The 27,682-nt window shown below is 32.8% G+C and overlaps 1 protein-coding gene across 2 annotated transcripts; it reads left to right on the top strand.

Annotated features, from left to right (window-relative positions):
• The first annotated feature begins 20,505 nt into the window (after nucleotides 1-20,505).
• Nucleotides 20,506-20,829, top strand: LOC126680480 (histone H4-like). Of its 2 annotated transcripts, XM_050375610.1 has the most exons (2): nucleotides 20,518-20,562; nucleotides 20,614-20,829. In XM_050375610.1, exons 1-2 carry the CDS (start codon nucleotides 20,518-20,520, stop codon nucleotides 20,827-20,829), a joined length of 261 nt encoding a protein of 86 aa, XP_050231567.1. The 2 variants fall into 2 exon arrangements, with proteins under 2 accessions (XP_050231574.1, XP_050231567.1); XM_050375617.1 differs by having other exon boundaries at nucleotides 20,506-20,829.
• The last annotated feature ends 6,853 nt before the right edge of the window (nucleotides 20,830-27,682 follow it).

Genomic DNA, 27,682 nt, shown 5'->3' with positions numbered 1-27,682 from the left:
CACTAGAAATCCCACAACAACCCTTTGTAAAATCCCCACATTTATCATTTGACGTCGTCTGTAGGAACTCAGTTCTCAAAACAAAATTATATTGGTAGAAGCAGGGATCAAACAGTGCGAGCCCAACAAACCCATAAACCCAGCTCGAAGCACAATCAAGATGGATCCGCTAGAGAAACGCCAAGCTAGTAAGAGAAAGAGAGCAACAAGCACAGATGATCGAAGACAAGGTTACAAGCGGGGAAGAACCGCCTTTCCAGCGACTGAATACAATATAACTCCAGAGTCATGACAAGAGGAATGGGAAGGATTGCTCATAGTGACAGCCGAAGTTGGAGGACGTGAGGTCCAGAGGATATCGGTAGATCTAGGAGTGCACACCAATATGATCACGGAGAAAGCTTACCGGACCCTAGGAGGGAGCTTGATCCGGATAAGAAAACAACCCGAAGATCTCTGAGGAATAGGAGGAGCGCGGTTACCGGCTATAGGAACGACGGAGATTTGATCGGTCTTCAAAGATTAAGAGGGACGAGAAAGGATGATCGTCTCTCCACTTTGGGTAGTGAAGAGGAGATTCCCGTACGACCTAATATTGGGACGATCATTTCTCTACGATTCAGGAGCGGCCATTGACATCAAGAACAAGAGAATGATGATTCCCATTAAAGAGGGAACCATGGTGGTTAGAGGAAGCCAAAAGGAGGAAGAAGCGGGTCACCTTTTAGCACTAGTAGAATTGCTACCCATAGATGAAATACTAGAACTCCTATGTGAAGAATCAACAGCGGAACCGATCGGAGAAATGAAACTTTGAGAAATCCACCCGGGAAAGAATGTAAAATTGGCAGCAATGTAAGAGGTTTGACGGAAAGTGAAATCAAAAAGGTGCTCTGAGATTTCCAAGGAACCTTCGCCACCAAGGCCTCAAAAATCAGGAGTGTAGACCCAGGATTAGCATGCCATGAAATAAATGTCAGCCCGACTATGAAGTCGGTCCGACAAAAGAAGCGGAGACATTAGGAGGAGCGGCAAAAAGCAATAGCAGTGGAAGTAGGGAAGCTGCTCAGGGCAGGTTTCATTGAGGAGGTCAGATACCCGGAATGGCTAAGTAATATGGTCTTGGTGAAAAGGAAAAACGGAAAATACCACATGTGCGTCGACTTCACAAATCTAAACAAAGCATGCACGAAAGACTGCTTTCCCCTACCCAATATCGACCAACTGCTCAACTCCACCGCAAGCTATAAGTTGTACAGCCTGGTAGACATGGCGCATGGATACAATCAAATCCCAATGACGAAAGAAGACCATACCAAAATAAGCTTTGTCACCGATGAAGGTACTTACTGTTACATAATAATGTCGTTTGGGTTAAAAAAATACAGGTGCGACATACCAGCGATTGATGAAGTATATGTTCAAGGATCAAATTGGTAAAACAATGGAAGTATACGTTGACGACGTGATTGCGAAAAGCAAAAGTAAGGAGGACCACCCAAAAGACCTACGAGCGATGATGGAAGTACTCGATAGGTTCAACATGAAGATGAACCCGGAGAAATGCATATTCAGAGTGGAAGGAGGAAATTTTCTTGGATATATGGTGTCACAAAGAGGAGTAGAAGTAATTCGGAGAAAATCAAGGCTATCCTAGAAATGAGCCCGCCGAAGAACCAACGGGAAGTGCAAATCCTCAATGGCAGAGTAACGGCACTGGGAAGATTCATCTCATTATTAGGATAAAGATGCATCTCGTTCTACAACATATTGAAAAGAAAAACATTCAAGTGGGGCGAAGGATGTGAACAAGAAGAATTCCCAGTGCCGTTAAGGAACACTGTGCATTGGGCAGAGGGCGACATAGAAGAATTCTCAACTTGGTTTATGTCATTGCCGATTCGCCGTATTGAGTATCTCCCTTTGAAAAATAATGACAACTTTAAGAAGGAGTTGACTTGGCATTACGCAGAGAAGTTTCGGCATCGACATGAGTTGGATCAAAAAGAGTGGATCTTTTGAACTCTTTGGTTTGCTTCGGTGCCTTCGTCTTTAGTTTTTTTAGAACCGATCTCACCTTTGCCTTCTTGATAGGCTGTTTCTCTTCATCCTTGGTGGAAAAGTCCTCTAACTCTGTCTTCGGAATTCCAACTGCAAAAAAGATAAGTTAGGCCGAGATAAGTTATGGAGGTAAATGAACACATTGACGTTATTATACCTAGAATTCTCTAGTATTTAGAGGCAACTAACTCGGCTATGGCTTCTATGCTGGATGGACTTTTGAAACTAGCATAGGTATCCTCCAATACATCGTGTTTTAGGTTTGATTCGGCCAAATATAAATTATACCTAGGAATAGGTGGACTCTTAAATTTAAATTTAGCCTGAATATGTCTAACGAAGAGGGTATAGCGGTATCGGCTATGTTTCTCTTTCCACACCAGTTTTATTCTTTTATTATATTTTGGATTAATGTCAAAAAAAATTAAGAACTTTACAAGTTTTCTCATTTTAATCACGCAGTTTAAATTTTCTCATTTGCATGCACGGACTACCACTTATTCTCAAATTCATGCACGGTGCTGAGGTGGCACTCATTCATTGGTGTAAAATGACCTCGACCTCAGCGAATTACACCAATGGAGCGGTGACACCTCAGCACAATGCATGAATTTGAAAAAAAAGTGGTAGTTCGTGCATGAAAATGAGAAAATTTAAACTACGTGATCAAGATGAGGAAACGTGTAAAGTTGGTGAATTTTTATGACATTAACCCTTATGATTTAGCCGAACCTCTTTTCTAAAATTTTGCATTTTTAGATTCATGCCAGGGCGATCATAAGGATCATATTTACATTTATAAATACGCTCAAATTTTCTAATCTTATAGGCGATAAGACTATTACCTATGAAGTGCAAAAGAAAAAAATCGGCATGAGTAGAATTTTTGGATAAAGGAGGCAAAGTAAAATTATGAAGGGCGTGCATATTTTTAGAAGTTAGATCAAAATAGGTTTCCACACTTGAAGTCTACCAACTTCCAAATTTTAGTGTGCACCCGAGTGATAAGGTAGTGCGAGGTGCATCTGTGACAGATGGAATGTATGCTTTGTTTAGGCGGTTTAGGTACTAAAGGTCTTTAAAGGAGGCTAATTTGAGAGTATAGGTCTCGTGATTGTTGAACGCGGTTAACAAAGGACAGGGAAGACCCTGGCATAGGCTGAACTAGCGAGAAACATAGTTGGGCGAGTAAACTTCAACATCACTGCCCTTATAACAAAAGCCTAGGACTAAGTTTCGGGCTTTAAATGCACTTCCTTAATATGGGCCGCATTTTGCAAGGTTTACATCGGTTAAGGTGTATTTGTGCATCTCATCGTCCCAGTCATAGAAAAGTCAAGAAGGTAAACTTCATTTTGAGGAACGAACAAAACAACTTAGACGCCCTGAATGAGTTGTTGTTAAAAACAGGCAAGGACGTCCAATATGTTAGTAGGAGGGGTGTCAGCCAATATCAGTGAAAACCCATAATATTCGGCCTTGATTGGAGGCCCCCAGATGAACATTCATTGTTCAACAGCTCAGAATCAAAGAAAAGGTTTATCGCCACTCTTTGTATATGGTCATATTTTGCATCTTATTTTTAGTTTTAATAGTTAATAGTCTTAGTTTGTAGAGTAAATTACTATTACTCCATGAAGTTTGGTCTGAAATATTTCTTCCCCCATGAATTTAAAAAAAGACTATTTTCACCTCAGTTTTATATTTCAGCTAACTAAAACCTCCTTATGAAGGGGAGCCTTAGTTAAAGAAAACACACATGTTAAGGGGGAATAGTTATTTTTTTTAAAATTCATGGGGAAGTAGTATTTCAGATCAAATCTCATGTAATATTTTTATGGGTTAATTACATATAAAATCACCACTTTTACACGAAATTGTAAAAATAATACGACCTTTAAAACGTGGCAATTCAGGGCACCACCTTTCATTTCTTTTCAAAAATAACACGGGCACATTTTTAGTGGCGTTTTTGCTGACATGGCGTGACACGTGGCACTCCCATCGGGTGTATAAGTCAGCAAAATTTTATCAAAAAACGTGCTCATATTATTTTTGAAAAATAAAATAAAAGATGATGCCCTGAATTGACACGTTTTAAAGGTCGTGTTATTTTTGAAAATTCGTGTAAAGATGATGATTTTATATGTAATTATAGAACAAATAATAATTTTACTCATGCTTTGGCTAAATGGACTCTAATTGTGAAATTTGAGCAAGCGATAATGCAAAAGTGTTAAATGCTAATAGATGCATTTGATTATAAAAAAAGAAAGCATAGTACAGTCCAAAGAGAAAAAAGCTTAAGTGTGGTTTCTTCGCCTGTTACATTCATGTGCACAATTCAGACTTCAGACAATCCACAGGACGGCACCCACGGTTTCATTTTATAGTATCTTTTTCTTCATTTTAGTTGCTTGCTGCTATTAAAAATTAGAGTAAAAAATTAGTAACTGTTTTGTTTCTATATCAATATTTATACTTCAATTTATTACTCTCAAATTGGCTCACAATTTTCTCTTAACTCTCTACAAACCCTTCAATTATTATCAAAATCTATTAGTTTTGCCACACATTATATTTCCAAGTTATTTATTATATTTATTAATTATTTATATATTTATAATATTCTATAAATACTATTTAATCTCTATTAGTAGTATTCTTACATCTTAATTTTATTAATATTCACAATAAAAATAAAAAAGTCAAATTAATAAATATGTACAGTAATATAATCTATATCAATAAAAAAAATGATGAATTATCTCTAAATTTTATTATATGCATATTTATTCTTCTAATTCTATTAAATACAAAATATATTAATACTTTTATTATAATTTTTATATTATTTGTATTAAATATTATACTTCTAATTCTATTAAATATAAAGTATAATTAAGAATTTTATTCTAATTAAGAATAAGTAATTAATTAATAAAATAGTTTTTGCATTATTCATAAACTATTTAATATTAGTGAACTAATAAAATAGTTTCAATAAAGAAATATTAATTGAAATTGTTATTATATTTAGTTGGTGCTATTAAATCTATATTCTATATACTTATATAATTGAGATGACCAACGGAGGCCTTTCATTAATTCTCACCCTATAGAATTTTCTCATTAATTCTCATCAAATAAAATTTTCTCATTAATTCTCATCAAATAAAGCATTCTCATTAGTTCTCATTTTCTTAAATTATTTATTTAAACTATATTTATTTTAATGAGTGTTTTAATCTATATTAACTTTTAATCTGTACACTTTATAGTGTTTAATATATATTAATTTTTAATCTCTACAAATCGTATTGTAACTGAGAATCAAATCAAATTGAAATTTATGCTTACATCCATACATTGGATGCTATTAATATCGTTTTACTCATTCATGTAAATAGCATAACTGATTGAAATTATGTAATTTTGTTCTCTCCATACGGTAAGTGGTAGGATTGAAATCCACGGTAATAAGTGTTTACGGCATTTTGTGGTCTGTTTATTTTTAGTTTGGAAGGATTTATAATTATTTAATTATTCATCAAAAAAATTCTTTGATTGCCTCTGCTATTTTTTTGTTAATGGTAACACAATAGGTAATAGGTAATGGATCATTCATCAGCACATTAATGGCAAGTAAATGTAATTAATTGAATTGTGTTTACTGCATATCTAGCAATTTTGATTTTAAAACTTTAATTCTTTTAGTAGTTAAATGTTTGAACAACCTCTTCTTTGGTTGAATCGTCCCGCATCACAGATGTTACTTTCTAGTCAAACCAGCTTTCTTTAAAAAAAACATTTATTTATTTACATGTTTGTACATTTTTGCATTTGTTTTATTATATTTGTGTGAGTTTAGTCTTTCAAAATTAATTTATGTGTTCCTTATTTTTATACGAAATTTATTTTTATATGTTTTTGGCAAGAGCTAATAGAGAATCATGAATTTAGTGGTGCAATTTTGTGTTTTGACAAAATAAGTGAACAAACCAAAAGAATTTCCGACCCTAAATTTTGTTATAATGCATGCAAGTTAAAATACAACTTCCTTTATTTCTCCATCCAGAATTCATAAAAAGTTTACCTAATGATGAGAAATGAAAAAAAATGTCATAAAATGAGATCAATAAGAGAAGGTTTGCGAATGATTTTATGCATAAATTGTTGAAAGTTAATTTGCGTATGTCATTTTGCCATTAATTATTATAAAATAGAAAAACTGTTATATGTATGGTTCTCTAAAAAGTATCTGGTTTACAATTTTTTACTAACATAACAAAATTAATATAAAATTATTAGTTATTGAAATATGTATACAATCTAATCAATTTTATTTTTTATATTTATTATTTTATTTATTCTTATTAGTTTACACAAATTTATATATTATGAATTTTTATTTTTAATATTATATGTATTATAATTAATTGTTTAATAAAAACATTTTTTATATCAAATATTATATTGTTTTCGCGCAAATGTGCGGGAATATGACTAGTATCCATATAATTTACAGAATAATAGAATCTTTTAGACAAAAATTCTCAACTAAAAGTGTTGTCTCCAATCGAAGCTATCAAGGGAAAATAAAGAGCAACTAAGGGCTTCCACATTTATCTTCATAATTTACAGTTTGATATTTCTTATTTAAAAATTAAATAATTTAGTACTTTAGTTTTGATTTTATAAATTATAAAGCTCTTCGGTCAGTTCCGCTAATAATTTAAAATTTACTTTTAAACAATTTGATACTTCAGTTTCAATTATATAAACAATTTGATACCTCGGTTTCAATTATATGTAAACGATTTGATACCTCAGTTTCAAACGATTTGGTACCACACATTTTATTCCATTAACGATTTAATACCTATATTTAACAGAAGGGCCTTTTAGTTTATAAAATTAAAACTGAAGTATCAAATCGTTTGATTTTTAAATAAAGGGTATCAAACTGTTAATTATGACAAGCGTGAAGGGTCTTGAAGTAATTTGTTTAAAAAAACATTTCAATACTATAATTTATAAAGTTGGAGTAGATATAAACAATTTAATAGGTATATTTTCAATAATTTTGCAGTGCTTACGATCAAAGCAATGTCACATATCATATTGTATTGTATTTTTATATAGAATTTTGTAAAAACATATAAGTCAAATGCACATAACAATGGATCATCAAATAGATCATGCGTCTCATTAGATAAGTCACATTATTCCATGGGCTTAATACATAGTTTGACCCCTAAACTTGTACCCTTTTACCCATCTAACCTCTAAACTTAATGTCTCACCTATCGAACCTCTGAACTTGTTAAATAACCCGATTTGACCCCTGAACTTGATAAATATGTAAATATTGAACCCTTCGTGTCCACTTGTCACTTGAAACATTCTAAAAGAAATTGTGTACGGAGGGGTTCAATATTTACGTATTTATCAAATTCAGGGGTCAAATCGGATTATTTAACAAGTTCAGGGGTTCGATAGGTGAGACGTTAACTTTGGGAGTTAGATGGGTAAAAGGGTACAAATTCAGGGGTCAAACTATGTATTAAGCCCTATTCCATGTCATCATTACATGGCAATGCACCTATGCATTTCTGTCTCTTAGCAAAATCTCCAAAATTTTCTTCTAATTCAAAAGTAAACAGGAGATTATATTAATTAAAATTGAAGTACATTAATGAATTAACTACATAAACATGTAAAATAAACTTAATCTAACAATTGATCTATGAGAAATACTAAAATAACATAAAATACATTGAAAACCGAACGTGATGAAATGACTTATATGCTATCACAATGATGTTTATGAGCCAAAATGTTTTATTACTATATAATAAATATTGTGTTAAGCTTACAAGCATTCGATGTTAACTTAAAAATCTCGGTTACACTCTAAATTATTTTTAAACATCATTTTTGATTAATGATTATGAATGTTTTATAAATATATTTTCAATCAATTACGATGTTTGAAATGTTAGCAACCAGGCCTAGAGAGTATGTATCCTCAGTCGATGGGTTATGATATTAATTTTTATGTAGGGCCTTGAGTTATTAAATTCGGTGGACAAACAGAGAAATGTAGTTGAGAAAATGAGTTTTAAACGTCGAACCCGAAGTTTATGTTAATCGATTAACGAGAAACGTTATGAGAAAGTGAATGACGTACTATATGATGTTGTGATTGGTCTGAATTTAGAGTAAATTCTAGAATTAGGCCTCTACCCTTATATATTAAGGTATTCACATGTGATTAATGAATATATCTGACGAGTTTAAAAACGTGGTGATCAAATCAGCAGCAACATTAGTAAGAAAGCTTTTGGAGTTTAGCTAAACAATTGTGCATTTAAATATTTACTATTTAGAACTAATAAAGTGCATTGTTTTAAATATAAAATGCTTAACCTTGACATGGTTCTGATGAAACGTGATACCCGTTTGACATCAATAGGATTATGTGTGAACCGATATTGATTAAGCACATGTATAGGAAAAAAAGAGAAAATTAGAAGTAAAAATGAGATAATCGATAGACTCTCAAATAAAAGCCAAAGCTCCTCGACTTGTATCAAATGATAAAGTGAATGGTCTTTGGTAACGGTTAGAGCCATTCTTGCGGCCTAAAGGGTGATTTTTTGCGTTGCTCGCAGCCTAGATCGGATTAATGGTGGTCATTGGTAGCTATCCTCGCAGTCTGGAGGGCAAATGTTAGATGCTATGTTCGCGGCCAGAACCATTAGTTATGAATGATGTGAAATGAAAGGAGTATCATACGATGGTGCGTCCAACGACCAAGGAGCAGGAGTTGGCATAGTTCTACTTAGACCTGAGAAAGTGGTCATAGAGTATGCAGTACGTCTAGATTTTAAGGGTGCCAACAACGTAGCAGGTATACCCATACTTTCCTTTTTATTTTAATACTGTATCACATATTCAAATTTACTAACAACGTAGCAGAATATGAGACTCTTATAACAAGGCTTAGCATAGCAAAGAAAATAAAGGAGGAGAAGCTAAGAATCCATAGCGACTCACAATTATTCACAAGCCAAGTCCTGGGACACTTCCAGACAAAGGATGCCAACATGGAAAAATATATGGACAAGGTGAAAGAGCAATTGAAATAAATAGAGAAAGCTGGAAGATAGTAGGAGATAATTGATAGGAGTAGAAATATCCCTATATTTAGGTGTACTTTTGATACGGTATTTGCATATTTGTATTCGTTTTTTAGGTTTATTCGGGTACTTATTGTTATTTTGAGTATTTCAGAAAAATGTGCAAGTATGAAGTAATTTGGAGCATTTTGATGTTATTCAGAGATTACCGGATGTCAGAATGGATCATGGGAGAATCGGGAAGCGGAAATAGGTGATTTTAGCCAAACTGACGAATGCACGAACGTGCCTTTTCAAGATACACGAACGTGGATTATTGCCGAAGGTGGTGTATTGAGAAATGAGAAGAAATCAAGATATTTGGCTAAGGGAGAGAGTACACGAACGTGCACTTCCCTTCAGTTTCAGAGTGCACGGTCGTGTATTATCGCCGAAGGGTGATGTTTGAGAAGCTGAAAGAGAAGCAAGAAAATTGGCCAAGTTACCAAGTACACGTTCATGTACTTCTATCCAGTGAAAAGTGCACGAACATGGATTATCGCCGAAGGAGTTGTTTAGAATTGAAAAGGAAGCCAGAAATTGGCTAAGTGCCATAGTGCACGAACGTGTACTTCCATGGGTTCTATCCCTAAGGTCATAGTGCCATTGGCTAGTTCTTAGTTTTTATATTCGTTTCGCAATTGGATTCGTAGTTCAATATTATTTTCTACTGAAATTATTATTAAATTACTTCGAACAAGGTACGATTAATATCAATTTCATATTCAGTATTTTATTTAATCACAGAATGAATTCTTTACTTATTGTTTTTAGTTATTCCTTTGTTATGTCTAGCTAAAACCTTCGTTGGGGATTATTAATCAAATTATGTCTGTCTAGTTAAATCGAAATTATGGGATTGTGTTCTTGATATGTTCTTAATTATTGTGCTTAACGCCTAGCCTGAAATGATCACTTAGTCTTTGCCAAATGTTTTAATTTTAGCTCGAGAGAGTAAAATTGGAATAGAACACCATAATTAGGAACGCATGAGTTGATTGCGCGAGAGTGAATCAACGAATGCGTGTTCTTAGGATTCACTTCATAATCATTTAATTAATTAGTAATTAGGTTAATCATTGTGCGAGAGTGAGTAATTAACCTGTTATTTATTAGTTTTATGCTTTTGCCTGTAATTGCTCGAGAGAAAATATTAGGTGCTTCCGATTAGTCCGAACCATATCAGAACGATACAATCCATAACTCGAATTAAATAAACAGCATAGCAAAGATTAATAATCCCTGCTTTTCTCATTATTGTTAAACACCAATTTAATTACAACTTTAGTTTACTTTAAGTTACAATTGTTAAATTTTGTCTTTTAATTACACAACAAACAAAAATTGTCTTTTCGGCTATTCTAATCGAGTCTCTTAACTGGTTGTCTTTAGAAGCTTTCTCTGTGGGTACGATATCTGGACTTCGCAGTCTGTATTACAAGTTTGCATACGTACGCTTGCGTATTTTCACCAACAATAATCCCAATTCCAAGGAAAGACAACACCAGGGCGGACATAATAGCAAAGGCTGTTGCCGCAAATAGCCTCATGTACCAATCTTTCAAGATGAAAGAAAACAGAGTTACACCCTTGGTGGAAGAAAACGAGACACTACCCGTCGCAGACTTAGACTTATGGATGCAGCCCATTGCAGCATACCTAACTGAGAGCATTCTCCCTGAAGGAAGAGCGGAGGCTGCAAAAGTAGTGCGCATATCTTCAATCTATTCCATGATAGACGGAATGTTGTATGGACATTTGTCACACATTCATGGTCTAAGTGTGTCTCCAGGGAAGAAGGAAGCTACATACTCAAAGAGATCCATGAAGGAGATTGTGGAGCCCATAAGAGAGCAGTCACATTATACAGAAAGTCAATACTCTAGGGATTTTATTGGCCAATTATAAAGAGAGACGCAGAAGAGTTAGTGAAAAAATGTGATAAGTGCCAAAGATTTGGGTCACTCATCAGAACCCCGGCAGCTCATCAATCTACTATAAACAGTCTGTGGCCTTTCATGACGTGGGGAGTAAAAATTCTTGGACCTTTCCTCTTGCTCGGGGACAGCTCAAATTTATAGTGGTGGCGGTTGACCACATCACGAAATGGGTGGAAGCACAACCAATGAGCACCATAACCACCAAGAAAATTAAAGATTGGTTGACAAAGGAAGTTATAAGTAGGTACATAATATATTACTTTCCTTTTTTGTTGATTTTTTATACTTGGTAGCAGACATACTAAACATACAAAGCAGGTTTGGTACACCACATGCCATAGTCACGACAACGGGAAACAGTTTGACTGTGCCAAGTTTCGAGAGTACCGCACTAGTTACGGAATCCATTTGAAGTTCACCTCCATAGCTCATCCACAAACAAATGGTCTTACTGAGGTGACCAACCGCACCATCCTGACAAGGATAAATAAAATATTAGACGATTTAAAGGGGAGATGGGTGGACGAATTATACCACGTTATCTAAGTCTATAGGACTACCCCCCGAAAGGCAACAGGAGAAACACCGTTCCGTCTCATAAATGGAACAGAGGCAGTACTCCCTGTTGAGATTGGAATGACTACACTATGCGTTCAAGTCCTAGATGAAGAAAGTAATGAACAATCCCTGAGAGTGTGCCTATATGTCTTAGAAGAGATAAAATACCAAGCAGTAGCCCGAGCAGAGGCATACATGAATCAAATGACCAAGTACCACAACGCTCGAGTAAAGGAAAGAGACTTTCAAGAAGGTGACCTTGTGTTGAGAAAGGCAGAGATAGGAAAAGGAGCCACAGGAGTTGGCAAGCTGGAGGCCAAGTGAGATGGACTGTACCGCGTGACATGAGTAATAGGAAAAGGAACTTACAAAATATCATATCTTGGAGGCACGCTACCAAGAACATGGAATGTTGAAATTCTAAAGAAATATCTTCAATAAAGGATGTAACAGCCATTATGAGAATAAAGTTACACCTTTCTTTTTCCATTAATTAAGAATTTTAAATAACATTTATTTATTGTTGCATTTTACTAACCAAAAGCATATTAGAGAAGAAACAACAATATAAATGGGAAAGATTGACCACAAATCAATAAAACTAAAAGTCTCTAGCAAATCATAAAGAAAAAAACTTACACAAAGTTCAAAAAAATGAAAGGGCAAAAGAACGAAGCCCTTAAAATGTTACCCCTCAAGGTACATACCTAAAATTAAAAACAAAATAAGGCTATACAAAAAAGCCTAAACATCTTTATCCTATGGTAGGGTCGCTCCCTCCTTTGGAACAACACCATCAAGGGGAAGGATATTCTCCTCCAAAGCATCCTTGACACCAGTATCTTCATCGAATGGCTAAGCAATTGCGGTTCCCATAAGGTCTGTTTTAGTCCTTGACGCATAGAGCAGCAAATCGTCAATGGTGTCCTTTGGAGGAGGATCAGCAATACCATCATCCTTGAAACTCATGCCTGAGACTGTTTCCACCTTTCGAGAGGAATCTGTGTCACCAGCAGTAGTGGGAGAAGGCAAACCAGACTTCTTCACGACTACCTTAGCCGCCACTCGTTGACCCAAAGCTTTGAGTTCTACTGAAAAAAATTTGCTAATATCATAATCAGGACAATCCTCACGGATTATCTTAGCCATGGTATCACAATAATCGGTCAAGCAGCCATTGACATACAAGTTAGCATCCATTTGTTATTCTTCAAGTTTAAGGACAGCTTCGTACATGATGACTTCAAAGATATCGCTACACTTTCTCGGTCCGCAACCTTCTTTTCCAGAATCTTTACCCGGTCAATGTTGACCTGGTTAACTCGTGCCAAGCGATGTTTCTCGGATTGAAAGGAAGCACGCAGCTCAGATAATTTTCGATCACGTTTCTAAATCAAATCCAACATTTCCTCTCACCGATGACGCACGATAGAGTTATACTGAACCAGTTGCAAAAGAAACCAACAAAATAAGCAATGATGCAGAGAGAAAATAACAGTAAATCAAATGATGAAACATATGCATCATACCTGAAGTAAAAAGCCGTCAACTTGATCACACATTTCATCAGTAGAAAATTTCTCCAAAACTTCCATATCCTTTGGAAACTGGAAAAATTGGGAAAACATTGTTGACACTTCTTGAAACTTCATAGTCAGGATATCAACCTTAGTTTCTAACCAATTCCTAAAATAAGGACAAGCTTCTACATTCTTCTTGCCTAGCTTAAAGGACCCCTACTTCACCCCCTCCGGAGGACCCCTGATTTTCTTGCTGGAAGTGGAATGAGGCAACTCATCTGACCCCTTCTCAACTTTAACGGTAACTGGTGGAGGAGGCATTGAAGAGGAAACTTTGCCCCTGTGATCACCGGATCGTCAACCTCATCAAAGGAAATAGTCAGATCATCCAAATAATCATCTCCCATATCTGCAAAATAAGAACAGAGAATTAGCAAATAGTTAAACCAAAAAGACAAACAAGAACTCAAAATTATCATACCCTCCTGGACAGAAGTCAGATCCACAAAAGAAGAATGTGGAGAAGTATGACAAGATTGGCACATAGAACCCTCGCTTTCAAGTTATTTCTCAAGAAAATCACGCGGAGGAATCGCGACATCAGGAAACGCATGAGTCGGATAACTATCTCTAACATGGTCATTTAAGACGACAAGTTCAGTGGGAATAGGTAAGGAAAGCACCGGATCAAAAAGGTCATCTACCCACACGTGAGGAAAATTAGAGATGAGAGAGTCATATTTTGTCCAGAAAAAGGATTGTTGCCAACGCTTAGTGACCTTAGGGATAGAACCCATCAACCTTTTCCCCTTTACCAGACTCAAGTAGTGATACAACACGTTGGCCTTACGGGTGACAGTGTAAATCTCACACAACAAACCTAAAGATGGAGTCAAACCCCTATCATGAGCCAACTATATGAAATACATAACACACGGATCGCATTAGGATGAACCTGGGCAAGAGGAATCTTAAAATTCAACATGAAATTCTGAATCAACAGATCTAGAGGATAACGTAAACCACAACAGAATCGTTCACCGTACACCATAATTTGACCAACAGTAGGTTTGCACTAGCTACGACTCGAGAAGCACATGAAGACAAAATGTACTCAGATGGAACACCATAGCTACTCCTAACATCAGATAAATAGTCATCGTCTACGTTACTGGTAAAACTAGAAAGAGCCCTAAGATAATCCGCATAAATGCTAGAGGAAGGGATAGCAACAACCACTGATGACCTAGTACGCGTCATGATACTTAAATGGGTAAAGAATAAAAAACGAAGAAGGAAAATTACCTGAGATAGACCAGAATAGACAATTAAAATGGCGATGAAGACTAACAAAGAATAAAGAAAAACAAAAAAGAGAAATAATGAGAAGGAAAAAGAAGGAACGCATGCACTTAAGAAGAGAAGAGACTAATAACTGCCAACATTGGGAACGTAAAACGTGGCGAAAGGAAGGCAAAAGGACACGGAAAATTCAAAATTCAAAATAAAAAGAAAATACAAGGCCCAACCCAAAAATAAGAAAGAAGATGGCCTGAATAAGAACGAGAAAATATAGTTAAGTTGTAGGACCAATGGAGGAAAGAGGTGAGTCAGTTTAAAAAAAAGAAGCAAATATAAATGTTTGATAAGAATAAATCACTTGGAGAGGGACTAATGATGGACATCGGAATACCTCACTAGTCTCTGACCCAGATGATTCAATGGTACTTATATGATTGTCACGTCCCAGACTTTGTAAGCAACAGTAGACTTGAGTGACACAAAGAACTAATCAAGAAAGTTGCTGAGATCACATGCGATAACCAACAAGCCAAAGAGATAAAGCCATAATCCCGAAATAATAGGGATGATGATTAAGCTTATCCCGCTCCAACAAGAATATGAATTGGAAGAGGAGAAAGATTAAGTATCTAACTACAATTCAAACATTAATACATATATATATAGAGAGAAATAAGTCAGGTGATGAAGGTACGTTCATTGATTCTTTTACTTCGGTATTTACACCATTAAAACCTATCAAGATCCTGACTTAGACATCACAGGGTATTTGAGGCAATACCGACTCGAATCCTTCTAACCTATTCTTTATTGACAGGTTGATGGCGACATCAATTTAGTTTTAGGTTAAAAATATTTTCCTTTCTCTTTTACATTTTATATTATTAAACACAAGTAATAATTAAGCCCTTCTATATTAGTTTGTTTTTCATTAATGTTAATATTTATTTTAAAATTAAAACATATAATAATTGATATAGTTCATAAAACACAACTAATTAAGATGATTTAGACATGTGTCATTCTTTTTTGCCTGTTATAAATAGATCTTTAAGCTCATTATTTATTTTTATAAAAATTTGTATTGTACATTATTCAAAATTAATATTGGTTTTGGTCTTTCATTTCAATTTCAAGTAATAATTGTAAACAAACTGAATTAGATATTCCTCGGATATTTTTAAAAGAGACCAAATTGATCTTTCTCTTCAGATAAATGTTATACGGATAGCTTTTTCTTTTTTCTTTTTTTATTTGTCGTAACAAAAATGTAAGTTGCTTACATGAAAACATTAGAAAACAATAAACTAGAGAGTCTTTCACAAATTATTTATTAGAAAATTATGACGATTTACTTGATTATGTATTTTAATGGATAAGATAAGTTATTTTTTAATACGTCAAATTTTATTAAATTGAATTTAAAACAGTTACATTTATAAGAAATTCGGGAAATTCAAAAATTAAACCCGATGACCTGACATGAAAGAGACTAATACACTAACACTCCTTATTTGATTCTCATATAAACTTATGAAAACAAGAACTAAATTATTAACTGCTTTGTCAATTAAGTGCAATTGTCGATCGAAGTTCTTCAACGTCCGCTAACTGTAACTGCAGCCATAACCTTCGATCACCACCATCCGACCAACCCTTTTATAAGGGACAACAAACCTTTCATAAAGAAAGGACAACAAACCTTTCATAGAAAAATGACAACAACCTTTCACATAAAAAAGACAAAAAAACAATAGAAACAACAATAAAAAAAACAAATATAGCATATAAATAATTTCATCTTCATTGTCAAAAGATCATCAATCTATCTTCGACTTGGTTTTCAACGATAAATATTATTCCATCAAAAATAAAAATAAAAAAGAATTGGCTATTTATTAAACTTTATGGAATTAATGCGAAATAGAAAAAGAGATGGCTACCGCTAACGGCAAAATCAAACCATTGACAGTAGTCGGAAAAAAAAAAGAAAAAAAAATTATTGGGAGCTAGAGTTTTTTTTAGAGAGGAAAAGGTGGAGAGAGAAATTTTTAATCAGTATACGAGAGTGTTACTTGGAAAGAAACTAGAGGAATGAACTTCTGTGTAGTCATAACACACATAGAAGTGAGGAAGATATAGTTGACATGAGTATAAGTCCAACTTAATAATGAATAGGATGTAAGTATGGATGTGATAGATGGATGTACGCACGACTAAGAGTGCAATCCGTCAGCAAGATCGGAAGGAATAATCTTCGACCTTACATTAAGAATAAGGTCGGATGATATTGGAATAAAAAGTGTGGAACGATAGAGAAACGTATGGGACAAGGATAAGGACATCATTGGACACTAGTAAGAGATACTACCAGTCCAATGCAATATAGTTTAAATTAAACGATTAAGGACTAAGGCACATCGTGAAAAAGGATTCGATACATATCGAGGGCTAATAATCACCTATCCCCCTCGACCTTTACCCTAAACTTCACTAACCCTCCTATAATTTCAAAACCTTTACTAAACCCCCCCCCCCCCCCCCCCGAACTTTATGACGGCGCTCATTCACGGTACTTTTGACAAAAATACCCATAAAACAAAAACTTGCGGCTGGAGGCGCCACGTCAACTGACATGTCATAAAAAATTCAAAAAATTTGAAAGACCCAAAACACCCTTGAAATAATCCAATCAAACATAAACTCAACCACATTCAATCCAACCAAACCAAAACCTAACCAAATAAAATTTAATTAAACCATCCATCTAACTGCCGCCGGTCCAGCCACCACCTCCAATCCGGTCACCACTGTTTGTCTTCTCAGATCCGCCCGGCGCCGGTCTCCGTCGACCATCTGTTCTCATGAACAAATGTCAATTTGTAAGAACAGATGTGATCTATTTTTGAAAAACAAATTCACATCTGTTCTTCAAGAACAGATCTCACTCTTCTCAGGCGAACTGAGAAGACTGGGTTCGTCTTCTCAGTTCGTATGAGAAGACGAAGTTTGTCTTCCCATACGAACTGAGAAGACGAACTGATAGTCCATACAAGGTATTGAAAGATGTGAGTAGAAGTTGAAATTTGGAGTCAGACTTCTCTTCTATGATTAAATCACATACAGTGGAAGAACGTATGCATTAAGAATATGCATATTAGTTTGTTTAGGTAAGTGGCAAAGGTTTAAATTTGAGGTCGAATTCATAATAATGTGGGACAAATGTAATAACCCCAAAATTTTAAGATCAAAAAATTGTGCCACGAATCCTGAAACTTTGTAATTTGGAGAAAGTAGGTCGGAAATGGACACCGACATAAGAATTATTCAATACAAGTCGAGAAATAATAATAATTCAGAATATAAATTATTATTATTAAGAATAAGTAAGGACTTAACGGAAAAATGATCTCCAAAGTCATTGCGATAATTAAGTACGTCGTTTGATCAAGCGAGATAAAATGAGCTTTTGACTTGCTAAATGATGTGATAAGGCATAAGTGAGGGGTGTATTAGGACTTTTACCTATCTAATATGTTAACATAGCAAAAAAAACAAAAAAAAAGAAAAATAAAAGAAAGAAAAAAAGGAATAAAACCCTCACCTTGCTCTTCTCCTTGGCCGAACCCCTCTCTTCTCCTAGCTTCCTCCATACCTGACAAAAACTCATGAAATTTGATGCTAATAAACCATAATCTCAAGGCTAACCAAGGTAAGTTAGCTGATTTGAGAATTCATTGGTTAAATTTGGTGATTTGAGGTTAGGAAAGTTAGGGTTTTAAGAACCTAATTTGGGGTTTCTATGAATTGATTGATGTATAGTGTTCTTATGCTTAGGCTAAAGGATTTAGAGTGTGAATTGATGATCGGAACCTTCAGCATGGAGAACTCTTTCAAGGCAAGAAAAATTCTGAATTTGATGCCTTAAGAATTCGGCATGATTGGTGGTAGTTCATGGTGTTTGATTTGCTTAGCATTGCTTAAGGAGTATGAATTGTTATGGTTGTGTATATGTGATAGAATAGATGAAAATTTAGACATCAAATGAATACATAGGGTTCGGCCCCTATAACAAGAACAAGATTTGGAGTTTAAATGATTGTAATAGGCTTTGTTTATATGTATTTAGAACTGAAATGAAAAGTGTTTGAATTGGTATAGAGTAATTAAGTGTTTGCTGGAATTGTTGCGCTGCAGAACAGGGATATTGCAAGGGAAATATCTGGAATTAAGTTCCGTTTGTTGGTACGGAAACTTAAAGGTGTTATCTGCAAATGTTTAGGTTTAAGTGTCTGCCAACTCGGCCTCTAGGTGGCCCAAACAAAGATTAACATTAAATTGCGCGTAACAGTTCTGAAATTAGGACAACCCCAAGTTATTAACTTTCGGGCTAGTTTTCGACTCTTTCGGGTGCTAGTATTAGTCCGAGACCTAAACAAAAGTTTTAGAGGACATTCTGAACTTTAAGAATGTCGGTTTTATTTAGAGATCAGACTATTTTATAATTAGCAAACGTAGGGGATTACGGGGTCGATAATGCACCAAGTTATGTACTTGTTTAATCTCGAGTCTATGTGTCTATTGAGTTAGAATCTCACTCGAGATCCATTTGATAAATGTCCTAGGTCCTATAAGGCGACCTACTAGCGGACAAGGAGCTCAGGGAGCTTACGCTTTAATAAACAAAGATTTTGGATAAGCAAACAGTGAGTATATTTTACTTGCTCGCATTATCCTATTAAATTTTATTTAATATACTATATGAACAGTATTTAAATGCATCGCATATATGTATCGTATGAATGGTTTGTATATGGATTAATTTGTATTGCTTGGATTGTCTGGATTGGATTAATTATATTGGCTTGTATTGTATTGTATTATTTGTATTGTTTAGTACATGAAAATTGTGAATATGTGTATGGTTTGAATTAGAAATATGATCACAGAGTCGAGTCAAGTGTAGACGACAAACATAGAACGAACCCAACTAACATACCATGGAACCTCTCGTATGTGTGAAGTTGTGTGGTGTGAGCTCGGTTGAATTATCCCGAGATTTGTGTCTATTTGATTGATCCTAAACTTTGTGTCTAGTTGATTGATCCTAAACTTTGTGTCTACTGGAGTTAGCCCAGAATTTGTGTCTGGTTTATTAATTCCAGACTTTGTGTCTGGTGGAATTAGCCCAGAATTTGTGATGGATAGAAAAGGCCATACCTTCGTTAAGACTAGGCAATTACCTAGAGCGATATAAATTTAAGATTAAGACTTGCTTGAATTGCCTATTTTGCCTATTTGAATTGATTGAAAGTATATGTATATGAAATGATTGTGTTTGCTCAAAATGGTTTTAAAAATGCGATGCTATTTTGATAATAGGGTATGTAACGTATTACTCACTCAGTCTCGACTGACCCCCCAATAGTGTATGTTGTAGGTGTGTGGTCTATCATATGACGGACTTCTCCCTTTGTTCCAGAAGTCTGTATGATCAGGAAGAAGGAGTCAATCAGTAGTGCTGCATTAGGGTCGAGTCCTAGCATATATATGAGATTGGTCAAACATTTTTAAATGTTTGTTTTGACTCTAATTTGTAAAAGTATTTTGAGACTGCGCTTTAAACTGTTTGTGTGATATGGAACGGGCTATGCTGGATGTAAGGTATCGCAGAGTAAGACCCAGGTTCCACTATGACGTTTTCAGGTTTTGAACAGACGTTTGTATACGTCAAGTTTTGAAAAGCTTTAATGAAAACGTTTTGTTTGTATACAATTGGTTTGCGAAAAAGTTTTATCATTTTTTAAGACTTGTTACGGGTTTTGGAACTACCATTTCCATTCCCTTGCGCCTGTCGCGGCTCGAGATTTAGGGTCGTGACAATAAAATCACCGCAAAACATTTCATTTTCACACCATCATCATAAACACAGAATCAAAGAAAAAATCAAAAATGTTAGTAAGAGGAAAGGGAGGCAAGGGATTAGGAAAGGGAGGAGCAAAACGTCACTGTAAGAAGCTAAGAGATAACATCCAAGATATCACCAAGTCTGCTATTCGCCGGTTAGCCAAACGTGACGCTGTGAAGCATATCAGCGGGTTGATCTATGAGGAGACACGTGGCGTTTTGAAGATATTTCTAGAGAATATGATTCGTGACGCTGTTACATACACAAAGCATGCAAGGAGGAAGACTGTAACTACCATGGATGTTGTTTATGCTTTAAAAAGACAGGGAAAGACTCTCTATGATTTTGGTGGTTGAAATTAGGGTTACGGTTTGTAATTGGGAATTATGTTTTAGGTTGGTTGATTTAAAAACGTTTTTATGTTGTGATTGTTAATGAATGAAATAGATTTGTCATTATTTTGCATTAACTTTAGCTTATGGTAATTAATTCTCTTTTATTTTCTTGCCAATGACTAATTCTGTTTGAATGGTGAGAAAATTGTAGGATTAGTTTATTGGAGCAACAGAGATTTGAGTATAATTTTTCGTTTATCCTCGATGAACTGGAATGTAAATTTAAATCTTTCTGTTGTTTCTTTGTTTAAAGTCGAATTAAAGATTTAATAGCGGTTGACCCAATTTTTAATTTTAAATAGTGGAAAATATAATTATTTTAGCTTCTGTTCTTCATCAAAGTACAGACCCACCTGGGTCTGTTATTTGGTGAAAGAGATGGCTGGCCGGAAAAAAATTCAGGTTGTGGAGGCGGTGACGGGAGGGTGCTGGTGACCGGAGAGCGGTGGAGGAAAATGGTAGGGTGGTGGGTGGTGGTTAGGGGTGAAGTGGTTTGGTCAAGTTTAATTAGGCTTAATTTGAATGGTCGAGTTGGGTTGTTTTAATTTTTTAATTTTTTTGAATTGAATTTTTGGGGGTATTTCAGATTTTTTGGAGTTTTTGGTAAGGTGTAACCTGACACCTGACTTGGGCTGACATAGAGTTTGTTGGGTCTGACATCAATAAGTCACTGCTACGTCACCATTTATTCAAAAATTGCCAATTTTTTTATCTTATGGGATTTTGTGAGCGCTGCTATAAAGATCAGGGAGTTTTGTGATTGTTTTTAAACTTCAGAGGTTTTATGACGGACCCCCAAAAATCAGGGGTATGGGTGATTATCAGCCGAGATAATAACATGCAAAATCCCTCGAGCCTTTTCCTCTCCTTTTTTCATGAATCAGAGATAGATTAAGACTTTTTAAGTCTGAAGATGAAATTGTTTAGAGGTTGTATTACTTTTGTTTTGATATTTATTACAACGGCAATTGTCTTTATTTATGAAAGTTTTGTCGTCCTTTCTCTATATATGAAAAAAAAATTGTCCTTCTTTTATGAAGGATTAGTGAGTGTTCTATTAGATATAGCAGTTATATAATTTTGAATTTTATTTTATAAATTGATATATCAATAAGACTTTCTATTTTATTACATGTCAGGTTATTAAAAATAGTTATACTCATTTTAAATTTTTATATTTATAACTATAAAACATTAATAGAAGATTGTTTTTTTATGTTAAAGAGAAAAACATGCAAAATCCCCCTTTCTTGTGGTTCTCATATTATTATTATTTTTAAATACATTTTTAGTTTTGTTAAGTCTCTTTAAAGCGGTAAAGGTTCCTAATAATTTCAACCAATACCACCAAATTAGGTTAAGCAGAACACCAACCACAATGGCAGATCCTCACTTTACTCTCCTTTTCACTAGGAAGGTTTTTAAAGTTAACAATTGGTAATAGGGCTATTTGTTTATGAAATCTTTACGGATTTTATCAATTATAACCAAATCTTTTAAAATTGTTAGAATTAGTCTATTTTGAAATATTCAAAATCTTTTATAACTATTTTTTGAATTTTATTGCAAGTTATTACATACATAATTTGCCTAAATGGCCAGAAAATATTCTGAATATCGTAAAATAGACTAAAAGTAATGATTTTAAAAAATTTGAATATAACTGAGAAAACCAACAAACGTTCGGTATTAAAAAAATAGCCCTTGGCAATATCATAATTCTAGTAATTCTCTATTTAATCATATAGGCTACATAACTTATTTCCATTGAATTCTAAAAAAAACAAAGACAACATTTAGGGTGATGATATTTTCAGAGCAAATATTACTAGAGCCAAAATAAATTATTTGATTTGACCAAATTATCCTTGATTAATTTAATTCTCCCTTCTTTCAGTTTTAATTAGAGCAAAGTATTATGACATTCCTCACATTTGACATAATTCACAGTTTAATCTCTCTTATTTGAAAATTGAACTATATAGTCCCTCACTTTTGGTTTTATCAACTATTTAGTCATTCCATCCATTTTGAATGTTAGTCAACGAAGTCAACAAAACTATATGGTCCCCCACTTTTGTTTTTTTTTTCAACGATTTCACCCCTCACTTTTGTTTTTATAAATGATTTCGTCTCTCGGGTTTGATAATTAATTTATCCATAAGTCCCTTGACTTCGTTGACTAACACTAAAATGGATGGAGGGATTAAAATATTAACGGAAGCAAAAGTAAGGGGCCACATAGTTTAGTTTTCAAATAGAAGGGACTAAAGTATGAATTATATCAAATATGAGGGGCGTCATAGTAATTTACTTTTTTAATTACTACAAAGATTTCTTTATTCTATTTTATTCCTTTCGAATGTCCCAACTAACTTTAAACAAATTAACCATCCTAAGCTAAATCAGTTAGACCAAATTATATCGTTATTGCTGTAGTTAACAATCTATATACTTATATAATTGAGAGGACCAAAAAGGGCTCTCATTGATTCTCATAAAATAGAGAATTCTCATAGTCTCCAATTTTTATAAACTACTTTAATTTTATTTACTTTTTAAAATTCAATATTAATAGATAATCACATTAGTTCCCACTTTTTATAAAATACTTAGTTTAATTAGAGTTTATCATGACATTTAGCAACCTAATCTAAATGAACTACCTAATATATCAATATAAATACCACCATAATATCCATTCTCCTTTTCACGTTATAATTTCAAGAGAAATTTGCAGAAAATATTCCGTTTTTTAAAATATTTGTAAAAATACTCCGTTTTTTGAAAAATTATTTGTCTACCTTTTTTTTCAAAAAATTTATTTTTTTACTCTGAAAAAATTTGTAAAAATACTCCGTTTTTTTAAAACTGTTTGAAACTGTATTGTAAACGGTTTCAAAGATGTCAATTTTTTTTTTAAAATACTCTGTTATAAACCATTTGAAACTCTATTAGAAACTGTATTTGAAACCGTTTGAAACTCTATTTTTATGAAACCGTTTGAAACTCTATTAGAAACTCTATTTGAAACCGTTTGAAACTCTATTTGAAACGTTTTTATAAAACAGTTTCAAATTGTGTTTTTTGAAACTGTATTTGAAACCGTTTGAAACTTTATTTTTATGAAACCGTTATAAACCGTTTGAAACTCTATTATAAACTGTATTTGAAATCGTTTGAAACTGCGGAGTAAAAAAATAAATTGCGGAGTAAAAAAATAAATATTTATTTGTTTTAGGTACGCTTATAAATTTTCAGTTTTTGAGATAAATTTATAAATATTTTAATTTTTTAGGTATTCTCCTAATTAGCCCTAATTTCAAGCATTGTTATTTCTAGGATTTTACTTTTGCTCATTAATTTTTGTTATCACGGCAATTGTTTTCTTTTAGTTAGTTATATACTCAAACAGTTTGTTTTATTCTTTTGCACTTTACAGGAAAAGTGGAAGGTGCTTATAGCTTAGATTTAAAGGTATGATATAATCTTTTTATATATATTTATTACTTTTTATTTATGGGTTTTGACTCTGAAATACTGAAGAGTTGGGTTTTGGTGCAAAACTAATTTTTACCTTCTCATGATCACTCATTGATATAAATAAGAAATACCTTCAAATTAATTGAAACAAGTTTATCTCCAATTGAAACAATTAAGAAAGTATAACTCCTCTACACTTTATAGTGTTTAATACATATTAATTTGTAAAAATTTCTAATTTTTATAAATTATTTATTTATTTAAAATTAATTTTAAAAATATAAAATTAATCTAGAATTTTGACAAACTCACATGTTATAAAAATATTTGTTTAATTTTTATTATTTTAACATTATATTTTAGAGTAAATGACAAAACTATTCAAAAAAAGGAAGAAAATAACAAAAATGCTAACTTTACTGAAATATTACATCAGCACCTAAAAAAATTAAAATTTTACATATAATACCTTCTCAATGAGGATGCAACACATAGCACACTCAAAACAAATGAAAAAAAGTCAAAAACGTGTTAAAATTAGTCAAAAACGCGTCAAAAGCGCGTCAGATATGCGCCTGACGCGCGCTTAGACATGCGTCTAACGCGCATGTCAAAAAAATGCATCAGTCTTATGTTAAATATTCAAACATGTATCATTTATGTATCTGTTATGTATCTGCAATGTATCAGAAACATATTTGAATTTGATTATCATTTTTTTCTTATTTTTAAAATAATTATAAATAAATAAATACACACACATACATATATATTATTTATATTCATTATTTATATGTCTCTAAGGTGTATGTATAATATATTTTAAATTAAAAAAATACATGTATTATATATTTTAAAAATATATAAATTATGTTACAAAAAAATATATATAAAAAAATGTGTTTTCCTATTACATGTTTAATGCTTGCGTTGTTCTTTTGTTAATTACTATTTTAACTTTTGAAATAAATAATTCTTTTATTTAAATTCATTTGAGTTGTATTTGAGTTGTATATTTAACGCATTGAATATAATTTAAGGGTAGTTGAAATGTATCAATAACATATATTAAAATAAAAATATGTCACATGCTCTGTAAATTGTATAAAATATTTATCAATGATACGTATTAAGGATATATTTATCATGTTTTAATTGTATATGAAAGATGTATCTAACAAATACATCTAAAGGATATATATATATATATATATTCTATGAGCTGTTTCTGATATGTATTGTTGATGTTTCTGAAATGTATGGAAAATGTATCTCGAATGCATTGAGGTATCACCATTGACAAGATGACGCGTATACCATTAAGGATATATTTATCATGTATAAATCATAAATCAAACATTATCTAACAAATACAACTGAAAAACATGTCAAACACGTTTAATGAATTAATATATATTTTAAAATGAATGATTTGAGTTGTTTCTGACATGTAACTGAGATGTATAACATATGCAGCCGATATGTATCAAACATGTATCTCGAAGACAGTCACATACTATTAATCAAACACATTTCTTCAAAAATAAATAAATTAATGAAACACATTTGATACATAATCTTATAATTATTTAAAGTAACAATATAAAAAACGATATATTCACATAAAATATTTATTTTTACATTTTTTTATAAGTTCCTTTTTTTTCAAATATACCTCATTTGCTATTTTCAGTTTAATTATATTAAAATATGTACCACAAATGCATTAAAAACAATAGTGGAGAAAGTATCAATTTGCCCTATTTGAGTCAATCTAATACCTTTTCCATCTTCCTCACCCTTCACTCTCATTTCCTTTGCAATCAGATATTCCTCTGCAATTAGATCTAATTTTTTTTTTTTATTATGAGAATAAGGCAAAATTATTAAAGGAAATTCAGAAGAATCAACATCCCAATTGATAAAAAAAATAGATATGAAACCAGAATATAAAAGTTTAAAATTTTATCATATTATAATTTCTAAATATTACCCAGTGACCCAAAGAAACAAATATCATTGCATGACGTATCGAGTGATGTATCTATAATGTATCATTGATGTATCTAATATGTATATATATATGATATATAAATAAAAAAAGATGAACCAATAACAATATAATGCCGTTATAAAATTTATCACAAACTGAAGTTATTTTTTGTGTTTATATAAAAAATGTAAACATTTACAACTTTGTATTTTACATGAGAAATCATATCTCATAAATAGTTCAATTAATACATCTCATAAATAGGTCATGTATATTTTAAAACATTTATAGATACATCATCTATAACATTTAGCTTTCATCAACAATATTATAAAGATTAAGTCACAAAAATGAATAATCTATATTAAATTTTTCGAAATTTGATAATAAAAAAAAAAGTAAGTCATAAAGCAAGTATGTAAACATAAAATAATGATTATATTTTTTTGAAAATAAAATTGGGAAGAAAAATAACGAGAAAATAACTACTCAAATAAAAGAAAAAAATTAACTACTTTCTTTGCTTAGCTATAATAATCATCAGTACTATTGCAGAATTTCCCAATCTTGCTTAACTTTGGTAAAAGGGAATTCACGAGTAAAAAAAGAAGAAGGTTGAAACACATTTGTCTCTCCTTGTGCACATAATTTTGAGATTCATAATTTCAATGTGGTTGTTTCATTACGAAGATTTGATTTGCTTGAATTATTTATAGTCTCCACAAAATCTGACTCATCATCTTCACCTTCTTCCAAGATGATTTATCTTTTAATTAAAAATCCCAAAAAGACTTGAAATCAAAACAAAATCCACTAATCCAAAAAAATAAATGAATTGAAAAAGAAGAATATTTTGGTTGTTCGAGTCGTTAATAAAAAAAATTCAGGATAAAGTGTTTGTTTTTTTTTGTTAAGAAATTGGATATAAAAACAAGAAAAGAAGAACTATCATATAAAGAATTTGAAAATCTAATAGAAGAGTAAGGAAGAAGAAGAGATGATATAAAAGATTAGTTCTTTCAAAATTTAAACTTTAAAAAATGGCAGTTTATGAAAGAGAGAGGAAGAGGAAAAGGGAAGAGAGTAATGAAGAAAAAACCAAAGACCAGTGTATGTGTTACTCTTTTATCTATTTTGTTAATCGTGTGCCACATGCAGTGCTATGATTAGGTATGTATTTTGTGTAATAATCTACCGTTTTCAGCTCTATAGTGTAAATGTCAAGTTATTATTTAATGAAAAGAATTAGCTCACTTAGCATTTTTGTAAACATTCAACCTTTTTTGAAGTTTTGTGTAATTTTTCCTATATTTTATTTGATTTTTACCTAATATAAAA

This window comes from Mercurialis annua, linkage group LG1-X (assembly GCF_937616625.2).
Source record: "Mercurialis annua linkage group LG1-X, ddMerAnnu1.2, whole genome shotgun sequence".
Classification (NCBI taxonomy): Eukaryota; Viridiplantae; Streptophyta; class Magnoliopsida; order Malpighiales; family Euphorbiaceae; genus Mercurialis; species Mercurialis annua.
Note: the sequence above shows the minus strand (reverse complement) of the source record. Positions and strands in the feature narration are given on the sequence as shown.